A 21,434-nucleotide genomic window follows, 5' to 3' on the forward strand; every position below is an offset into this window, starting at 1 on the left:
TTTGCTCAATGTGAATGGCTTCACTTACAAATTGGATCCCAACGTGAGAAGCGGCAGGCGGTACCGGTGCACCAATAACTGCAAGGCTCACATTTATCTGAATAAAGACGGAACCCTTCTGAAAAAAGTCCACGAACATAATCACAAACCTCCTAACTATAAACGGTTAGCTGCTAATGGAAAATACGTCAAAATTAACTAGCAAAGCCAATTATAATTAAAATTTTACTTACACGCCTTTTATTTATGACTACTTTGCAGATGCATTATTTTACTTGTTATCCGACTGCCGAAGGAGGAGGGTAATGTTTTCGATTTTACTGTATATTACGTTTTCTCTCATTCTAGAACAGCCGAGATGGTAACTTGATACTAGATGCTGTTGAGGGACAGGCGTTTTTATTTTCCCTTCTCAGCTCCTCCAACAGTAGTAGAACAATTATATTACGTGGTCTATTTATGTCATTGCAGTAACTGTAATGGAATTGGCAAATGGAAAAACTTGTCTCAATGTGAATGGCTTCGTTTACAAATTGGATCACAACGTGAGAAGCGGCCGGCGGTATCGGTGCACAAGTGATTGCAAGGCTTATATTTACCTAAACTGTGACGGAACCCTGAACAGAGAAGTCCACAAACATAATCATACGCCTCCTACCTATAGACGATTGGCTACTGGAAAATACGTAAAAATTTAACTAGCATTAAGAAAATTATAATAAAAATAATACAGTTCGTATTTGTACGATTTTTTTTAAAATAATTGGCATATGTCTCTCCTTTTATAATAATTGCTTACCGGTCGCTATGAAAACGGCACCTCACAACCAGTTACCGAAAAGGTATTTTTTTTATTTCTTGGCAACTAGTTCAACAAAACCTAATTCAAGTGCAATTCTACCGCGTCGTCTTACGGTGAAAGAGAAGGGGATGCGAGGGATCATCAACAGTCGATTGAGCATTGCACTGATAGCACACAGAATATGAAATAATGAAAAAAAAACATTATCCATAAATATATTTTTCCAGTCACTGTAATGGAATTGGTCAACGGGAAAACATATCTCGGCGTTAATGGCTACACATACAAGCTGGATATCTACATCGGCAACGGCAGGCGCTACCGGTGCACCACGAGCTGCAAGGCCCACCTTTACCTCAACCACGACGGAACCCTTCAGAGAATTGTCCACGACCATAACCATAAGGCTCCTAACTATAGAAGATTAGCTTCTGGAAAATACCTTAAAGTTTAACTAGCATCAAGCAAATAATTGTAATAAAAAAATGAGATTGGTTTAACCATCAGTTACGGAAAAGGATTTTTTATTCTCTCCTATTACAATCATACAAGCAACGGTTTTGCTCATCGTGATACCTATCTGGCTATCTTTATATTTTAATGGGATTAAGATTTTTTTTCAAATTAATCATAAATATGTGTTTTTTCCAGTCACTGTCATGGATTTAGGCAACGGGAAAACATATGTCAGCGTAAATGGCTACACATACAAATTGGATACCAACGTGAAAAGCGGCAGGCGATACCGGTGCACAAATAACTGCAAGGCCCACATTTACCTTAAACATGACGGGACGCTGGAGAAAGAAGTCCACGAACATTATCATAAGCCTCCTCAATATACGCTAGCGGCTTCCGGTCTATATATAAAAATATAATAATCGATAGCATTTTATCTATAAATGTAACTAAGCAGATATTCTACTAATTTCCACTATTTAAAAAAAAATCTTTTGCGGAAAAAAGATTTTTTATTCTTCCTTTAAAACGACTAACTAGCGTTTCGTATCATTGTTACCGACTTGTATTCTGTAAAGTGCACCTACCTAATAAATGAAGTGATTGCTACTAAGAGTGTTTCCATCAAGCCCGGATCCCATTGTACGCCTATATACCTACTATATCTGATGGAGTTGGAGAGCTACTGCCGCACCCCTCACCTTCGCCGACATAATTATATTACATTTTTAAATTAATTTATATCACCTACATGGGATATTTAGAGGATGTTGAATATGTTCATGGATGTTTTCTGTTACAGAATTTCCTATAAGTCATCAGTATGCAATGCAACAGTGTCATCGTATATTTTTTGCCCCTTCAGAAGTTTCATTTAAGAGACCAAGAGAAGATGTTTTCTCTGTGCCAGATTTTCTGACATCCCTTCCAGTAAAGGATGATGAAAGTTTCTGTCATTTAAATGACCAACTGAAAGATACCCAAAATAAACAGGCTATTGTAAGTAAGAGTCTCTTAATTTTTTTAAATATTCACACTTCATTATTTGTCTTTTTAATGTAGATTAAACATAAATAAGCAATTTGCAGTTTCAAAACTAACAAATGAACTCTAATAGAATAGTTGCAAGTTAGGAAGTAGTTGAGTAATTAATTGCCAACCAGCCCGACGCTGTATAAGTTATATGTTGAATGTTTAAAAGTCTTAATTTTTTCAGGTAAAATTCTTAGCAGGCATTGGAGGTAAAAACCCTCGTTCTTTGACGACAAACCTGCTCAGAAGAATATTGCTTGATGTCGTAGCCCAGCAGTATTCTCTGACAGGAAAGAAGATGAAGAACTCTGACAAGAAATCATTTCTTGTCACGGAAACTTGTCAAATTATATTTCGTAAGTACCTTTATAGGTATTTATATGAATAATATACCTATTATTATAATTTACCGCATTTACGTTTATTATGTAAACAATAAAACTAATTATTAATTACCGAATAATCTCGTCTTACATACAGCCGAGAGTTATGACAGTAAATGCTGCACTTATTGTCTGTAATAGTATTTTAGCTATAATTTGGCATATTTATATTTTCAGATATTTGTAAAAATGTATATGCAGATGCTACAGAAGAGACATTAAAAGAAATCATAGGTGACTGGCTGAATCAAGCCAAAGTAAGGTTATCAAGAAGGTAAGATCATCTCTCTTCTTAGCAATAAACCACTGACTTCTGCAATTGCCCAGATTATACTGCCCAACTGGGTCAGATATCTTAAAAATTATTAAATTTAATAACTGTTTAATAATAATTATGTATATGGGTTTTTCTATTTTTACAAATGAGTATAAATTAATTTCATATACAAGCATAGCTAAAAAAATAATAATAGATGGATAATAGCCGGATCTCCACCAAACGATCCAACGCGATCCGATCGCCCGATCCATGGAATTTTACATACTAAACTTCTTGGATTGGGCGATCGGATCGCGTTGGATCGTCTGGTGGAGATCCGGCTAGTTAGCATTCAAACATTGTTACTGTCAAAAATCTTTTTATTTCACTGTTCCAGAGCTGAGAGACAAAAAAAGTGAAATGAAGTAGAATACTCAAGTTTACCTTCTCCCTGATGGCACATTGGAGAGACAAGTTCGCACGCACCACCACCCGCCCACCGAGTACAGGCTAAATGCTTTCGGAAAATATGAAATCGATTATTCAAACCAGAGGTTTCGTTAAAGTTACTCGTTGTAGAAAACTCTATAAAAAAATTCCTATTTGTAAAATAGCCTAGCTGTTCGAGATAGTTGCAACATGAATATGAAAACCGGCCAAGTGCGAGTCGGGCTCGCGCACAAAGGGTTCCGTAGCAGCAAATATAATAAACTTATTATGTCAATTTATACACCTGGTGAATGGAGCCTAAACTCTCCCGATAATAACTTAACCAAAATTACAGTTAAATCAACCTATCTCAAAAACTATAAGAGATACTTTGATCAAACCAAAAATCGTTGAAAGAGTTAATTAGCATGCATCACCTCTATTTTTTTTAGAATTTTATACCCCGTAGTTATAAAAATAGAGGGGGGGGGGACATACTTTTTACGACTTTGAGAGCTGATATCTCAAAAACCGTTCACTTTAAGAAAAATGTTTTTTAGAAAACTTTATATCATTTTAAAAGACCTTTCCATTGATACCCACACGGGTATGTACATCGAAAAAAAAAATTTCATCCCTCAGTTACATGTATGGGGGGCCCCACCCCCAATTCTTTTTTTTACTATTTAGTGTCATATTTTTGTAGCGGTTCATACAACACATATTCCCATCAAATTTCATCACTGTAGTACTTATAGTTTCCGAGTAAATCGGCTGTGACAGACGGACAGACGGACATGACGAAACTATAAGGGTTCCGTTTTTGCCATTTTGGCTACGGAACCCTAAAAATGGTAGGGTATCATTTCCAGATGCAAAACTGCTCTGAATAGAAGCAGATCTGGATTGGATGAGCTTATTTGATTATTTTGTTCAAAAATAAAACATAATCATGTAATAGTATCTAAATAAAGTTATTTCAGTTCCAGTTTTTGTAATGGAACTAGCAAATGGAAGGCAGTTGATATCCGTTGACGGTTACGCTTACTCATTGGATATACGCATAAAGAATGGGAGGCGATACCGTTGTGTGAAGACGAATGTCTGCACCGCTCATGTCTACCTACACCCTGATGGCACATTGGAGAGACAAGTTCGCACACACCACCACCCGCCCACCGAGTACAGGCTAAATGCTTTGGGAAAATATGAAATCAATTATTCAAACAAGAGGTTTTGTTAAAGTTACTCTATAAAAATTGTCCTATTTGTAAAATCATAAAATTAAAACCTATGGTTAACAATAAAATTAGGTTATCATAAAGTGCCTCGTTGTTATTTTTATTGGTTGTATAAAGTATTTTTGATTCGAAAATAATGAATACTTTAATTTATACACACCATACTTACCACAAAATTTACTTTACATCTTGTAGGGTGACTGCTGATAGACCATGCTTATTAAATTAACTTATATTATATATTAATATATGTTTCCTGTTGCTAAACTGGTATAATAAGCCGAAAGGTAGGTCGGCTCGTCATTCTAAACAAATTTTGAAAATTAGCAAAACATTGGGATGTGGGTTGGATAGGACAAAAGCAGTGAAACCACGTAGCACAAAAGAGCTGGAGCGCTCCGATTATTCGTTTTTAATAAACTAGGTAACACTTTTTGGGCTTATTTAGAATATCCTATATTTCTTTATTACGTAAATTTTCGATGCAGCTGAAGCTCAGCAAAAACAAAAGGTAATCTCAGGTGAAACAAATAATTTCATTTCTTCCAGTTCATTTCATAGAATTAACTGACGGACAGAACTTGGTACTAGTCGATGGATTCTCGTACAAATGGCATAAGGCCGTTAAGAACGGGAGGCGGTATCGCTGTGTGAAGACCAACATGTGCAACGCACACATCTACTTGTACCCCGACGGGACTCTAGAGAAGCAAGTACATACGCACACGCACAAGCCTAATACTTACAAGCGAATGGCTTCCGGAAAATATTTCAAAATTTGAAACATTAGGTACTTCCGGTAAAAAATAATAATACAATTCTAGCTATAGAATGCCATTCAGTGAGTTTTTTTTGTCAAATAACCCTTCATTATACTAAAGACCAAAAAACTTACCAGATACTTATCTATCTGTTGTGTTATTATTAATTCATATGAATAAATCGTACATCGTTGCTAATATACGGGTATTCCGTTATTTACTTTGTTTCACAATCTCTTGACTACATTTTATATTTCTAAACCAAGGGTCCACCTTGCACCAAAATTTTAAACGTATTTAAACCTATAATAGATTTAAATACGTTAAAATGTTTGGCACAAGTCACCCTCAATTGAATTGCAACTTAAACGTCTTCTCAAACCAAACCAATGAAAGTCCAATAAACGCACCCCTAAAAATCCGCTTTCCAGTCGGCTTCGGCACATCCCAGCGCGGCGGCAGACTGCTCATAGTGCAGGGCTACTCCTACAGCCTGGTGAAGCGGAGCCAGCAGATGACCCAGTGGCGCTGCACCATGGTCCAGCCTGGCACCAGCAAGCGGTGCACAGCTAAGGTCTTCACGGACGCCAGCTACGCTGTGATCGACGCTTGGGGCTCGCACTCGCACGGGAAACCGCGCTTCGTGAAGCGGAACAATGTGTTTGTCCGCTCGTATTATAACTGACGTTTGTTCATTTTGCACTGTCAATACGTAAATTACTTTGTAAATTGGACTTGTAACAGTAAATATTTTTTACGGGATTACAAAAAGTTATGACAGTGGTAAAAATTTAATATGTGCCTTGGTGTTCAGCTATTTTATACACCTGATAAATTCAAGATGAGTGTGAGAATAAAGCTGAACTATTCTAATAAAGGGTACGAAATGAAGATCTAGAGCGAAATGTTACAAATGTGGACTTGTGCACCATAAGTTAGTTAGGTAGTTAAATTCCAATCCACATTAAATTTACGAAGAATTATTGATGAAGCAAACTTGCCACTCCTTTTTGGGGGTTAACTGATTGATTTTTTTTAAAATATGTAAATATATAAACTATATGATTAATATGTACAGAATATCATTAGATTTTGATAGTAAATTTTTTGATCTTTTAAATACATCTTTTTGCTATACATTAAATATTTTCAAACTGGTGTGCCTTAATACCATTATGAATTAAGTTGTTAAATACTATTTTATCATAAGGTTATCTATAGGTATATATTACCTGTTGAACATTATTATTATGATGTTTTTATTCCTATCGTTAATAGTTAAAATATATTTTTATAAAACATTTAGCTGTTTTTTAATGTTTCCAATTCAGTCTTAAATATCTGCATGCAACTCGTATAAGGATTTCATCGCTATTTACCAACCTAAGCAACCGAACCTCGAAGTAGGGACACTAATTCAATAGCCATCTCTGTCTGCCCACAGGGACCTACCTATGGACGCGGCGAGGCGGCAAGCATCCCCTGCTCCTACTGTCAGGATACACATACAGTTATCAGAAGCGCAACGCTGACGGCCGAGTGACGTGGTACTGCTCCAGAAGACTCAAGGGTTGTCGCGCGGGAGCCATCAGTATGGGCCCCAAGTGCTACACCCTGAAGGCCCACGACCACCCCCCCTGCGAAAAGCTCCCGATCTGTGTCACTGATGTTAAGAAAGAAGTAGACGGTTCTTTCCCACCTTTTTTTTACTGAGTATTTAACGTTTGTTGAATCCTTCGTTTTAGGATAATTTGGACAATAGTTTTCAACCTGTAGGAATCTTTCGAAATATTACTACAAGTATGTAGGTTGGTACTTCTTCTTCTTGGTCTCAAGTTCTTTGAATATACTCGCGTGGAATGAAATATCTGTTAGCAGATAGCAATGGCAGGTGGAACTGTTTCATTGCTCGCGAGTGTAATAATGTAGGCATACCTACTATGCTCTAGTTCTATAACTATACAGTCTCGATTCTCGACTGGACTTAGCTTCTTATCCTCAATCCTTCCTTTACTGTTCCTAAACATACCTGTTTAGTTTATTATAAAGTAGGTATTATACCTATTATATTTACAGAGTGTTCTAGTATGTTAATTTATTTAAGGTGATTATATATTATTTTTTTTGGTAGTGGATCCCTAAATAATCTAGCTAAGCAACATTTTTCCTTCTATTTGCAATATCATGGCAGCTAAGTTGTAGAGGCTAATTGATCGTAGTTTAGAAGAGACACTTTAGTAGTCACACAATAAATCCTCCCTACAAAACAATATATATTTTACTGTTTATATATACATTATCTTCTTGTTGATTCAGTTTTGTTGTAGGTATTTGTCGTTTTCTTGACTTTACTTTTTACGAGCCAAGGGACTATTTTTCACGAAGCTAAAATCAAATTTTACAAAATATTAAAAGGTAAAATGAACTAAACAATATAACTTGACGAAGCATGTTACGCTGACGATGACGATGTTCTACACAGAATGACGAAGATTGTTCTTATATTAACAGTAATAAATATAAACTTAGTATTTATACTTCGTATAAATGGTTATTTATATTAATGATGATACACTGATGATTCTTTAATAAAATTATAACTTAGTAGGTATGCGTCAAAATACAAATATTATACACTTATAAATACATATAAACTGTAGGTAATTAATCTTAATGAAATTTTAATTATAATTGTCATAGATCATCATAAATATTCCTAATTCCTATATAGGTACCACTTAGAATGTTTACATAGAAAACATACTATGTAACAAGTATGTTAAAACATATATTTCAATAAAACTCGTACAAAATATGCATATAGATGTTATGAAAAAGATAATGTACCTAGATGGACTAATGGCAATAAATTGTGATTGAATCGAACACCATTTTAATTTAGCAGTATTATAATACAGTAGTACACGACATTGTAACTTAGAATTAAGATATAGACAATGAATAATTTATAATTAGGGTAGACTTAAACGATCTCTTAACGGTCAGTAAATTAATATTTAAGAGTTCTAATAAATTCCTAATTCCTGGTATCTTATTTCAGGAATATTACTCGTATCTACTTATATCATTTTAAAGACTGTTTATTATTAAACTTACTAACTTCTATATTTTGTAGCCTAATTTTATACATTTATGATTTTATTGGTTATAAAAAATATGCAATAAATCTAAAGAACAATACACATAAAGATTAACAAAATCTTACTAGGTATATTTTTTACCCGAAAATTTTAAATAAATAAGATGTGTTACTATTATATTTTATATTTAAATCAACTTAGAAAAGAAAATAAGTTAATCATTCTATGTATTTGCTTGCCAAAAGCTGAAGATAACGAAACTATGATGTATTTACGATGCATTTACGAAATAAATGAAGGTTTCCAATATTTTCCTAACTTTAAGTAAGTATTCCTAGTGTCGTTTTAAAATATCTAGATAAAGGTTATCTGTTTTATAAAAATCATGGTGTCACTGTCATGTGCTATGACTTACCTTTATCCCCCAGAAATTGTGACGGCATCATACTGTAGTTTAAAGAATGTACCTAAGGTGAGGGAAGTATTATAATAAAATCATAATTATGTAGAACCTCGTTATTTTATTTTCATTATTAAATAAATAGGTATATAGGATAGGAATATACCTACTTAGGTAAGTAACTACTTAGTTTTTTATTTATTCACACAATAGGGAATATGCATAAATTTTTTTAATACTTTTATTGGATAGTTTTACATCACTTTATTATAGTAAAAAAAATTCAACTCCAAAATAAGTAATTTAAGGTATTTTAAAGAAAGTTAAAAAATTACAACCATCACGACCACTTTGAAATTCCCGTCAGGATGGCGGGCTGGTGTGACGTCATAATCTTTTAATTTCACGGCTCAGAATAATGAGTCCCGTCAATCGGCATAGATTTTTTACCTAATACCAATACCAATGTTGTCATGGTAACAAACGAAAAAGGAAGTGTATAAAGTGTGATCAGTGGCTGTTTTATAATGGTAATAAAGTGTGACCAGTGGCTGTTTTGTAATGGGAGCTCGTAAATAGCTACTAGTAGCTCTTTTGAAATGGGAGCGCGCAAACCAGAGGGCCTTTGTACACAATAAATTGTGCGTAATAAATTTAATTTGTCCAGTTCTTCTGATTACGAGAATTCTTCCATAACTTAATTTAGAAAAAAATAAAAACTTTTGAAATATACTAACGACTGCCATTATAACCTAAAAGTAGAAAGAGCAACTTGTGTCATGTTCATGTCATAATACTTACAATACCAAATTTAATTTTATTGTGTTGCAATATGGAGCATATTTGAGTGGCTCGTTGACTAGCGAATGGCTGTTTACGCCTCATTACAATAGAACAACTAGTGGCAGCCCATACACTACCAACAAAAAATATAAAAAGTCCTAAACTTTGCAAACAAACAAGCATATCAAACAAGAAGTGGAGAGGTTATAGGAGGCTAGGATCTATTGGAAGAATTTTTATGTGATCCATCGGATCCATCGTATCTGATCACAACGAGCATCACAAAAATTCGGTGACATTAACATTTCTTTGTTTACACTTGACATTTATTTAACTTCCGCCGTAAACGCAAAGAAGTTATTATTCTGAGATTGATATATAAAGAATTTTGACGTCACATCCGCCCTAAGAAAATGGGTGACGTTTCTCTGAAGTTAGAATTTACCGAAGTTTTTTGGTACTTTTCAACTTCATTTACTTGCTCAAAAATAAATTATAATCAAAAATATTGATGGAGTCGTAGTTATGAAATAACAAAGTTTATTATAAATAATATTTGACCTTTATTTGAACCACCTGCATATTCCCTATTAGCTCATCATCATAATAAAACCGTAATCGTCCACTGGCCTTTCCTAGGAGAGCCACACTACAGTCCTCTGTCCTCCAGTCCTACCCAGCCTCAACTGGCTACTCTCTTGCTACTCTTGCTTGTTTGTGGCCTCTACTCAAGAACTCGTTTAAAATGTCGATCGAAATCGAAAAATAATGTGTATGTACGGTCGCCTGCGCCTAAAAGTATACAGGCGGAGTTTTTAAAATAGCGATCTCAAGCTCACATTGCTCAAGCACATCCACATAAACACCACTGCTACACACATCACACACAACACGTCCCTGGATTTATAACAGATGTAGCTGGTCTCATCATCATCAGGGATCGCTATTTTAAAAACTCCGCCTGTATACTTTTAGGCGCAGGCGACCGTACTTACCTAACAAATAAGCCTAAGCAACGTTATCGGTTCTACAGGTCACCTTTTGCCGTCAGGGCGCGGCAGGCACCCGCTTCTGCTCTTCCACGGCTACACGTACTGGCGGACCTCCAAGAAGGACTCCATATTCTGGCGGTGCTCTAAGAGGAGCAGCCTGCAGTGCATGGCGGTGGTCAAGTCCAAGTGCACGACCCCGTGCCGAGTGTACCAGGTGCTGGGGGCGCACAATCATGGACCTCCTGATGTGTGCAATCACCCGGCCGTCAGGAACCTCGCGGTGTAAGGCGCTGTGGTGTAGGATTACGTTCATGGACTTTGTATGGATTTAGGTCAAAAGTTGACTGGTACTCTGGTAGAGATTGCTTTAAGCAATGACGCCATCCTTTTTTTAATGTTTTATTTTAGGTCTAATTTAGTATTACCTGAGTAAGTTTCTCAAGTGATATCTAGTTTTAACGAAGTTTATTGCACATAAACGTGGAGGAAATTATTGTTTCACAGCCTCAAGGGACCATATACTTAAATATATATTATGGTCAAATTTCAACTCGATATCTTCAGCCAGGTCTAGGCACTTGGGCCGCTCCTCTGCTTGAATTTATTTACTCTTGTGATATCAATGTCCGTTTTTATTTTTATTTCATATACATATTGTTTTTATTTTTAGCATTTTTAATAGAAGTAAAGAGAAAGAGGCCCTTTACTAATGCAGAAAAACAAAGACGATACAGAGAGAAACTGAAGCGAGTAAACCTCGAGAAATATGAAGAAATGAAAAAAAAATATGCAGAACGAGCTAAAATGAGGAAAAGAAATATACGCGTAACACATAACAAGAAACACATAAATAAATCTAACAAATATTCACAAAAAAAATGTTATGATATAAAAATTAAGGAACCATATATTGATCCGTAGCCAAACAAGCTATAGCCAATAGTCGCAACCAGTGTCTGCATTTTGTAAGTGGAACAGTTTCTTTGCACGTCAGTGTATTGTAACAAATAAATTACAGCTAAAATAAAGGTTTGATTGCGAAAATAATAATTATCGTTTGTAATTTCATTGGTTTTTATGTTTTATTTTAAAAACTTGCCTTTAATTAAATTCAAATAGACAAACTAAGATTGTTAAGTGTTTACCTTTTGTGCCAAGTAAGAATTAAAGAATTATATATAGGCTAAATAACGTTTCAAAAGAAACTTGGCTAAAAACGTAATTTCTTAATATGGTATGGAATGCCCATTTATTAACATAACTTGTGTGTAATCCATTCATTTTGGTTAAATAAACTTTTTTTCATTAATGTTTTCATGTAAGTACCTACCTACTTTAGACCGAATCGAGTAGTAGAAAGAGTTATAGAAACTGGCAGCAAACGGGGAAAACCTAAGTTTCTGTATAGAGATTTTACATAAAACTTACAAAATGCGTCCACGGAACATATACAAAGTGTAATTTTAGTAGTGCCATTCTCGCTGACAGGCTCCGAGATCTTCTCAATGTTGATGTCAATTGGATGTGAACACCAGGAAATTTCATATTAAATCCAATGGACAACATTAAAAATTTTCAAGCTCTTTTATTATTAGTTTTTCAGAAAGATTATAAAAAATAAAGAGCCTGCTTTTTATATTTTGTAAATGTATGTATTTTATTATGGACGTATTTAAGTATTTTTTTTTATACTTTAAAGTCTATCATTTTAATGACGTTACGATTTAGAATCACGCAGATGTGATCTGCGCTTTGCTAGACCACTGTCATGCAAACTTTCAATTGTCTACCAAAATTTCCACAGTAATTATTAAAAAAATATGTGTTTTTATTTTAGGAATACTTATACCTTCTCATCGCGGCGGCGAAATACTTATGTATCAAAAATATACTTACTACAAAGCATTCCACACATCTGATTCCATACTCTGGTATTGCTCTAGCCGGAAGAGCCGAAAATGTAAAGCATCTTTGAAAACTCAACACTCACTCACATCTGTGGTCAAAGTTTCGTTGTACCATTGTCACGACCCGCCGACCATGCGACAAATAGACGGAACTTGGCTTAAAAGAGACTGGGCACACATGTATGGAAGCTGGGACCATCACCAATAGAAATGAGTGATACGTCGTTGAAAAGGATTTTTTTTGCAGAATATGAATAATGGAAGCGCTACTCCCGATTTACTGTCCAATTAGAATAATCGTACTTTGAAAGTTTTTATATTATATTTCTGTAATTTTAATGTTTTTGTTATTTTTTTACATTCATTTTTATTTTTTATAAGATAATGATCATCATTCATTATAATATTATATTTGTTTATTATCTCAGTAAGAAAAACCAGTTGAAAGTAATTTCTCCCATTTTAATAATACGTGTTTACGTGTATTACGCCCTAACTGTCATCAGGAGAGAGAGTGCAATGTCATAGAAAAATACTTCCTTCCGACGAATATATTTCAAAATGGACAACTTATACGGATTTGTCGTGATAATATGTTTTTGCTCACTTGAAAAGAGCTATCCAATGATGTATGAGTTGTATGACTCATCTTTATTGGACATAGGTCCCAAATCGCCCATTGTCATTTGATTGATTTATATCTTCATAAAATATGTATATTATGTACAAAGTGTAATAAGTAGTGCATTCCTCCCTGACATGGCCCGAAGTATGCTAAATTTCAATGTTGAATGTTGATGTCAATTGGATGTGCACACTAGGAAATTTCATATTTGGCAAATATATTAATTCCTCGTGTTTAAATCCAATGGACACATAGAACATCGCGGACTCGGGTGTACCCTCGGGAAGCGTCATAGCGATCTTTCTTGGTAAAAAAAGTCTGCCAATTTTTGCGGGGGGAAATGTTACCGTTTACCTTGATAGTGTATCATGGGACGTGTCATTATGAGTTTTAATTCCTAGCAATAAGGGTTATGTGAAGAGAAATTTAATTATGAACACAGTGTCGTCATTCTTTCTTGCCATGGATGTAACAATTATCGATAAGCCTGGCCTTTCTGGCCCACTACCTCGGCAGAGGGGAACGTCTGCCTATTTCGTCTCCAGACCATTCATACTCAATGAATGGACATGGCCCGCCGACCATGTGTCAGAGCCACGAGGGAACTAGGGTCAGAATCTGAACTTTCAATTAAACATAATGAATGAGCGAAAAGAGACACATTAAAAGTCGTGTTAAGTATTTTAAATAAAATAAAAAAATATTACGCCTGTAAAATTGGGTATTTGTGTATACTCCCCTATGACATAAGAGCCCGCGACATGGGGTTTGTTTCATGTAATATAGTATCGGCCCCTTAATTTTGTCGTTTGTATACAGGCATCTGAGACCCTGCATAATCGTAATCATGCAATAGTTTTATTTAACACATCTAAATAATAATATACCTAATTTTCATATTTTCAGTGGCCTTGGTAGAAAGACCGGGCAAGCGTCCACTACTGATATGCAATTTCTATACGTTCTACCTACACAACAACAGATCCACAATGCTTTGGTACTGCACCAGTCGGCGCTCGCGAGGCTGCAAGTCTTACATTAAGTCTAGTAAAGATGACCCGACTACGGTGCTCTATGGTTCGATAGCTCACTATCACAGCCCCCCCAACATACAGCGATGGGACGGTGGAACTTGGATGTAGATTTAGATTGTTAGATCTTCAAGTGTGTTCGTTTTGTTCGGAGAATACGCGTATACTACATTAATCTAAGCAGATCAGCCATTACGTATTGGATATTCCGGGAGCAAAAAATTACTCTTAAGATTAGCAAACGAAAAAGGCACAGTTTAATTACTAGAAGAACTTCTTGCGTTACATTGTCATTGTTAAACTTCAATGCTATTTATTATGAGTGACGAGTAGATTTGTGGAGTTACCTTGTAGAGTGGTTGCTATGAGTGTGAGCGTTTTAAATGAGATCAGTGACAGTGAGATAGACTGCATTTTATAGGAAACGGCTTTGATGTGATTACGGTCTTAATTTGAGAAGTCTACTACCCCAAGTTTATCGTAATTTGAATATGAATATTATTCAAATTGAATAGGTACTCTGATGTACGGCTTCATAAGGGGTATGGGTAGGAATTGCTACCTAGTGCACTATTTGAGAGTTGACACATCAATATTGCTTAGTTGTAAGCTTACATAGCATTAGGTTTCCTTAAATGAATATCATTAGATAGGAAAAAGCAATGAATTATTTAGTTACTTAAGAAAATTATGATATTAGACTAGTGAGAATTTAGAAAACCAGTCATGGACCATTCCAAAAAAATATGTATGTATTATAATTAAAATAAGATTTTATTTAAATATGTGATTTAAGTATAGGTGTAATTGACAAAATAAATATTAATAAGTTAAAATAAAAGGCTCTCGGTGCAAATAAAGAGATTCTGAAATATTTAGTCTCTATGTTTATTTAGTGTATATAAAAATAAACAAATGTTCCTGGTCATTTGGTCGTTACTTATTCACGGTCGGGGAAACACAGTATTAGTCAATTGTTCTATGTACGTAAATGTAGAAAGTTACATCGTAGCAGTACTTAGTTCTACTAGAACTACAGTAAATAAATTGTTCTACGTATGAAATGTGAAAGGTAAATGTTTAATCTTATATTCTAAAGTTCGATATACCTAGTCTTGATCATCATCATCGTAACTTGCTTCAAAATAAATTAACACCATTAAATTTGCCACCTCCATGATTCCCCAAATTAACGAATGCCCACAACTGAATCGAGCCAATCAGAGCTTCCACTATCCACCGTCTATAAAACTAACACCAATGCTTGATTTCAGCGGTTTTAATATCAAGGAACGGCAGGCGTCCACTGCTGTCCTTCAGAAACTACTCTTTCTACCTTCAGAACAATCGTCTGACGATGTTATGGTACTGCAGTCAGCGGCGCACCCTGGGCTGCAAGTCGTGGCTGCGGACTACTCAGATGCAGCCCGAGACCGTCACCGGGGCCTCCCTTGTGCACAACCACGACCCTACGTATACTCGGACGTGCGAGGATTTCTGGCTCCCTACCATTAAACGGTTTCGGAAGTAGAGATATAGGTGTGAAGTTATGCTAGTCGCAGTAGACCCACCAGCTTCATCATCATTGCAACCCCTCATCTCCTCACTGCTGAGGCTCGGGTCTCTTTCCAATTGAGGAAGGGTTTTAGGCCTAGTCCACCACGTTCGCTTAGTGTGGGTTGGTGTACCCAAAAGCTTCCCTATATGATCTTGTGGACGATCTCTGAGATATGCTCTTGATCGTGTGGGTACAAAATATAGGGCACAGTCAACATTCCTATACATAGTATGGATATTTGTTATTATTTAAAAGATTGTTTAGTGGTGTTTTAATTGAAGTTCCTTGTTGCCATGTGATAAATATGTAATATTAGATTACTTTGTGAAAACTTTTAAAGCTTAAACTTACCCATAAATGTACAACAGCTACACGCACCTAGTCGCTTTTGAATAGGTACGCAAAGGGCACTCACGAATGTTAGCAACTCTTTACTTATTGCAGTGGTAGTCTCACTGAAAATTTGTTAAAACAACATGGTGAATTTTTAGTTAATCGCAATGTACACATGTATTATCTATTATGATGAATAATATATATTTTAAAACAATGAAAGCTTGATTTGCCCTCTTTTTGTTTTTTCGTCATAATGTAGAAGTATCAATCAGATCCACTAAGCACACAAGAACTCTATAGAGACTGCTATAGTATATACCTACTGATAATTTAAATCCACGCAAAACAGTTCACATATAATTCTTGTGTGCCTGATTGATAACATACGCCAACTTAATAATAGTACAAAAGGTATCATAGCCTATAACCCAGACAACCTTCGAAATTCTTATTAATCATAATTTCATTTTCAAGGTGTATTAATATCTACAAGCCAAAAAAAGAAACCACTATTGTTATACAAAAACTACACATTCTTCATTAAAACTGAGCGGAGTTCACTGCTGTGGTACTGCTCAGGCCGCGCTGCGGGCTGCCGGGCCTCGCTGAGGTCAGAGCGAGACAACCCGACACTGGTGACGAGCGAGTCACTGACACACAACCACGACCCGCCCAGCTACGTACAGACGAAAAACGGAACGTGGGTCAAGGTTTAAAATTAACTTATTTGATTTGTGTAGTCATAAGTGTAATGTCTTTGTTTGTAATCATAAGTCAAAATGATGGATTACCAATATTTTTCTCTGAATAAAATGTATGTACCCTTAATAATTTCAGTTTGGTAATTGGTGGTTATGTATTACCTATATTTTTAAGAAATTAATCAGATCTCTAGCACACTACAATTCTGAGGGGACTTTTCTGCGTAGTAAATTTTCGGTCGGTCTCTAAACGATGAAGATTTAAGCGACGTTTATTAATGGTCCTTAAATTTTTACAGGTGTATTAATAAAGACAACTAACGGTAAACGTCCACTGCTGTTGTACAAAAACTACACATTCTTCATTAAAGTGGAGTCGTACACGCTACTGTGGTACTGCTCGAGCCGCAAGGCGGGCTGCCGGGCGTCGCTGAAGTCAGTGAGAGACAACCCGACACTGGTGACGAGCGAGTCACTGCAACACAACCACGACCCGCCGAACTACCATCAGACTAAAAACGGAACGTGGGTCAAGATTTAAAATAAACTCATATGAATATTGGAAATACCTGTGTAATTTTTTCTGTAAATAAAATTTATGTTTCCTGTCATGATTGAGGTTTGATGATCGATGATCTCTCTGAAGTATACATTATGTGTGCGGAAGAAAATTGACGCCTGTCTTTCTTGTTATTATCTGCTATCACAATTAACAATTTTATTTATTTTGTTGGTTTTTAGGCATACTTATAAAAACAAGGACTGGTCTACGCCCAATGCTAATGTACAAAAACTATACGTTCAAACTTCACAACCACGGGCAACGGTTGAAGTGGCTTTGGTATTGCTCGTCTAGATATGCTGGGTGCAGAGCGTACGTGAGTTCCAATAGAGACAATCCGTCCCTGGTGACGAGCTCGTCACTGGATCACAACCACGCGCCGCCACAGTACCACCGGACAGCGGATGGACGGTGGGTCAAGATTTAAGGGCCATGTCCATAATGACTAGGCTTTAGGCACTATAAGGACCCACTTTCGCAACCTACTACATACGAATGACACAAAAACGAGTGAGATTCCATTGGACCCAAAATTTTACTTGTATCAACATAATTTTGCTCTACACAAGTATAGGTACATAATTATAAACAGATTAATAAATAGTTTGTTAAGTTTTCTCGATAAATAAAAATATTAATGTTTTATTTATTTTTTCTTTCTTGTATACCAGAAAATTTTATTTAGTTTGTGAGATATATTGGTCTGGTTAGGATACTCTACCTTTCAATATTCCAGACTTAGAGTTATTCTAATTGATAGGTACATGAGACTCTCTGAATGTATAAATTTAGCTGGCAAGAAGTTTTGATGCTACTAAATTTGGACTGATTGTTACTTTTCAAAGACCGCATATCCAATGAAGTTTTGAGTTTTTTTTGTAAAATATCTACTGGGACTGAACTGTAGCGATATTACTCCCGCAGCTGGACCACAAATACCGCCAGTACAGCGTGGGCCAGATCAAGCAGCCCCACTTTTGCATCTGCTACCATCGCCGTTTCTGCCGCCATCTGTACCACCTGCAACGCCAACTGTTCATAGAAGTCGTGTCCCATTGAATAACTTTCATTACTTGGAAAAGCTCCCTCCTACTACGAAAAAAGCTGTTCCAGCGAAGCCTTGTCGTGTCTGCACCAAGAATAAAAAACGAAAGGAGTCATCTTTCGTGTGTACCACTTGCCCGGAAAAGCCTGCCTTGTGTGTAGTCAATTGTTTTTACACTTACCACACTGATCCTCGTTTTGTATAATTGTACAAATAATAAAGAAAACAAACATAAAAGCCTCCACAGTCTTATAACAAATATACAAGGGATTAAATTCATAATACAATGATAGCATTTTCTTTTCAAAAGGTACGTTGATACGAGGGCGATACCGAAATGATCGGGAATAGAAAAAAGTACAAAGATATCATAATATTATTTACTTTGATTGTTTTTCAAAGTAGTCTCCGTGACATTCAATGCACTTTTTCATTCGATTAAACCAATCATTGAAACAGTAATTCCAGTCTGAAGTGGATACTGTCAAAACAGCTGATTTGTAAGCTTCGACCGCCTCTTCTGGGCCGCTAAACCGTTGACCACGTAGCATATCTTTAATTCTTGGGAATGTAAAATAATCATTGGGGCTCAGATCAGGGCTATACGGAGGATGGTCCATCAACTCCACGTTTTCCATATTTAAAAACGTTCTTGTTTTGCGAGCGGTATGAGAGCTTGCATTATCGTGGTGAAGGATTATACGACGATTCGGGTTAGTTTTACGAAGTTCTCTTACGACTTCCGGCAAACAAACTGTTGTGTACCAATCAGCAGTAACCGTCCTTTGTTCTTGTAATGGAATCGTAGCCACATGGCCAGTTTTCGATACAAACGAAGCGACCATTTTTTTCGACACGCTGCGTGAGCGAATAACTTTTGTTGGCTTGACCTCACCTTCGAAGACCCAAACTGCCGATTGATGTTTTCTTTCGGGCTCATATGAATAAATCCACGATTCATCACCAGAGACGATATTGTAGACAGCATTTGAACTGCCTCCATTGAACCGTTGCAGAGCAGATCGACACCAATTAACACGAGCCGACTATTGTTCCTCGGTCAAACGGTGGGGCACCCAGCGCGAAACTAACTTCTTGACACCCAGTTCTTCATGTAAAATGGTTTGAATGGCTGTCATACCAATGCTGAGAGAAGCCCGAATCTGCTCGTATGTCACATGTCTATCTTCTTTTATTAACTGGCGTACAGCATCGATGTTATCTTGTGTTACCGCTGTTTTTGGCCGACCAGTAGAAGGGACTGTGGTAAGAGAGGAACGTCCACAGCGAAACTCAGAATACCAACGATATATAGTCGTTTTACTTGGTGCTTCAAGTTTATAAATAGAAACAAGCTCGGCGAGACATTGTTCTTGAGATAAACCTCGACGAAAGTTGTGAAAAATTATTGCACGGAAATGTTCCCGCGTAAGCTCCATTTTTTACACCGACTTGTCAAATTCAAATGGTCAATACTCTTTTATTTTTTACTTTTTTTAAAATTCGAAAATGGAATTATGTTTGAAAAAACACTACATTTGATACACCAAAAAGGTTTCACTCTAATTTATTCCTAAGTATTCTATTCCCGATCTTTTCGGTGTAGCCCTCGTAAATACTAGACACGGCAAGCGGTCATTGCTAATGTTCAAGAACTACACATACTGGATTCGGCACACCCAATCGTCGATACTGTGGTACTGCTCGAGCCGCAAAGCGGGCTGCCGGGCGTCGCTGAGATCCAACAGAGATAAGCCGACACTAGTGATGAGCTCGTCACTAGAACATAACCACAACCCGCCCAGGTACCATCAGACAAAAGAAGGAATGTGGGTCAAGGTCAAGATTTAATTGCATATCAATGATATAAGAAACCACTGAAGGAATCTTTATCAAATATGAGTGATATGATAATGTGATGCAAAAAATACGGCTGCTTTGAAGGTGTTTCTCACACAACTTTAAATCCAATTTTGATTCCTAATAAAACTGCTGTATAAATACGTATCGGTGGTTTATTTATGGTTCGAGTGACGGAAATTCTCTCTCTAGTCAAGACGAGGCTCTTCTGCTAGAGAAATTGTCGTTTTTTGCAAATGTCAGTAAATCCTCAAATAGCTTAAAAGAAGGATAAATATGTTTTTTAAAGAATTTGCTTTAAATTAATGTTAAAACCGAAAAACTAAAAAAACTGGTAAGTAAATTGAGTTCGGTGAAATTGATTTTGAAGGCCCTACTTATTTTGAAGGGCTTATCTTTCTTGTTATTCTTAAACTTAAAAAAAAAATTATTATTATATATTATTATAGGTACTTAACTTATTTGTCTTTTTAGGCGCTTTGATAAAAACACGCCAGGGCAAAAATCAATTGCTTTTGTACAAAAGCTATACATACAAGATTGGAAAAAAGGGTGTCGCAATACTTTGGTACTGCTCGTCTAGACATGCTGGGTGCAGAGCTTTCGCGAAGTCCAATAGAGACAATCCATCACTAGTGACGAGCTCGTCACAGGATCACAACCACGCGCCGCCACAGTACCACCGGACAAAAGATGGAGGGTGGGTTAAGATTTAATCACTTAACTCTATTCTTTATTGGTTTTTCATAGAAGCCGCATGAAATGAGCATTGGTTTTCGTATATGTTTCGTTTTATATTTTCATTAAATTATAAATATGTAAGTAGGTTGTTACGTAATAAAATGTTGTGAAACATTTTTTTCTTATTAAAATCGTCCCCTTGGATACCAACTATTCCAATCTTCAAATTTTGTGAAATACGTTAAGAACCGAACCATTCAGAATCGATTATAATTCTAAGCCTCAAAACAAGTACCTATATAGCAATAAAATTATATTAATAAGACGCAGTGTTTTTTTTACTTCTAATAAAATATGTTGCTTAGATTAGTAAAAACAATTCATCATCCGTACTTATTACCAGAAGTCAAAAACCCAAGCGACGTAGTATTGTCTGTTGTATGAGAAACTATAACCTAGTTGCGCTTAATTCGTAGTAATTCTCCT

At 36.1% G+C, this 21,434-nt stretch overlaps 2 protein-coding genes and 1 long non-coding RNA gene across 3 annotated transcripts; all 3 read left to right on the plus strand.

Moving 5' to 3' along the window:
• The first annotated feature begins 433 nt into the window (after positions 1–433).
• LOC105389640 lies at positions 434–7,798 on the plus strand. The gene is made up of 4 exons (XM_048621836.1): positions 434–1,674; positions 2,478–2,649; positions 5,798–6,026; positions 6,811–7,798. The coding sequence occupies exons 1-4, from the start codon at positions 1,462–1,464 to the stop codon at positions 6,896–6,898; spliced, it is 702 nt and encodes a 233-aa protein (XP_048477793.1). The 5' UTR covers positions 434–1,461; the 3' UTR covers positions 6,899–7,798.
• On the plus strand, positions 1,932–3,581 carry LOC105389641. The gene is made up of 4 exons (XM_038120148.2): positions 1,932–2,260; positions 2,478–2,649; positions 2,854–2,950; positions 3,333–3,581. The coding sequence occupies exons 1-4, from the start codon at positions 2,048–2,050 to the stop codon at positions 3,352–3,354; spliced, it is 504 nt and encodes a 167-aa protein (XP_037976076.2). The 5' UTR covers positions 1,932–2,047; the 3' UTR covers positions 3,355–3,581.
• Positions 7,799–15,331: 7,533 nt separating the features above from the next.
• LOC125488700 lies at positions 15,332–18,007 on the plus strand. The gene is made up of 2 exons (XR_007266416.1): positions 15,332–16,809; positions 17,100–18,007. It is a non-coding gene; the product is annotated as an uncharacterized LOC125488700 (long non-coding RNA).
• Positions 18,008–21,434: the final 3,427 nt, after the last annotated feature.

The sequence above is a fragment of the Plutella xylostella genome, chromosome 6, assembly GCF_932276165.1.
Source record: "Plutella xylostella chromosome 6, ilPluXylo3.1, whole genome shotgun sequence".
In the NCBI taxonomy this organism is placed as follows: Eukaryota; Metazoa; Arthropoda; class Insecta; order Lepidoptera; family Plutellidae; genus Plutella; species Plutella xylostella.

What these genes read in the sequence shown, in the direction of transcription:
- LOC105389640 (XM_048621836.1), top strand. Translation starts at nt 1,462, where the DNA reads ATGGATTTAGGCAACGGGAAAACATATGTCAGCGTAAATGGCTACACA. An exon ending in AACTTGTCAAATTATATTTC is followed by an intron (nt 2,650 to 5,797) that starts GTAAGTACCTTT and finishes TCCGCTTTCCAG; the next exon opens with TCGGCTTCGGCACATCCCAG. An exon ending in TTCGTGAAGCGGAACAATGT is followed by an intron (nt 6,027 to 6,810) that starts GTTTGTCCGCTC and finishes GTCTGCCCACAG; the next exon opens with GGACCTACCTATGGACGCGG.
- LOC105389641 (XM_038120148.2), top strand. Translation starts at nt 2,048, where the DNA reads ATGTTTTCTGTTACAGAATTTCCTATAAGTCATCAGTATGCAATGCAA. An exon ending in CCCAAAATAAACAGGCTATT is followed by an intron (nt 2,261 to 2,477) that starts GTAAGTAAGAGT and finishes TAATTTTTTCAG; the next exon opens with GTAAAATTCTTAGCAGGCAT. An exon ending in AAAGTAAGGTTATCAAGAAG is followed by an intron (nt 2,951 to 3,332) that starts GTAAGATCATCT and finishes TCACTGTTCCAG; the next exon opens with AGCTGAGAGACAAAAAAAGT.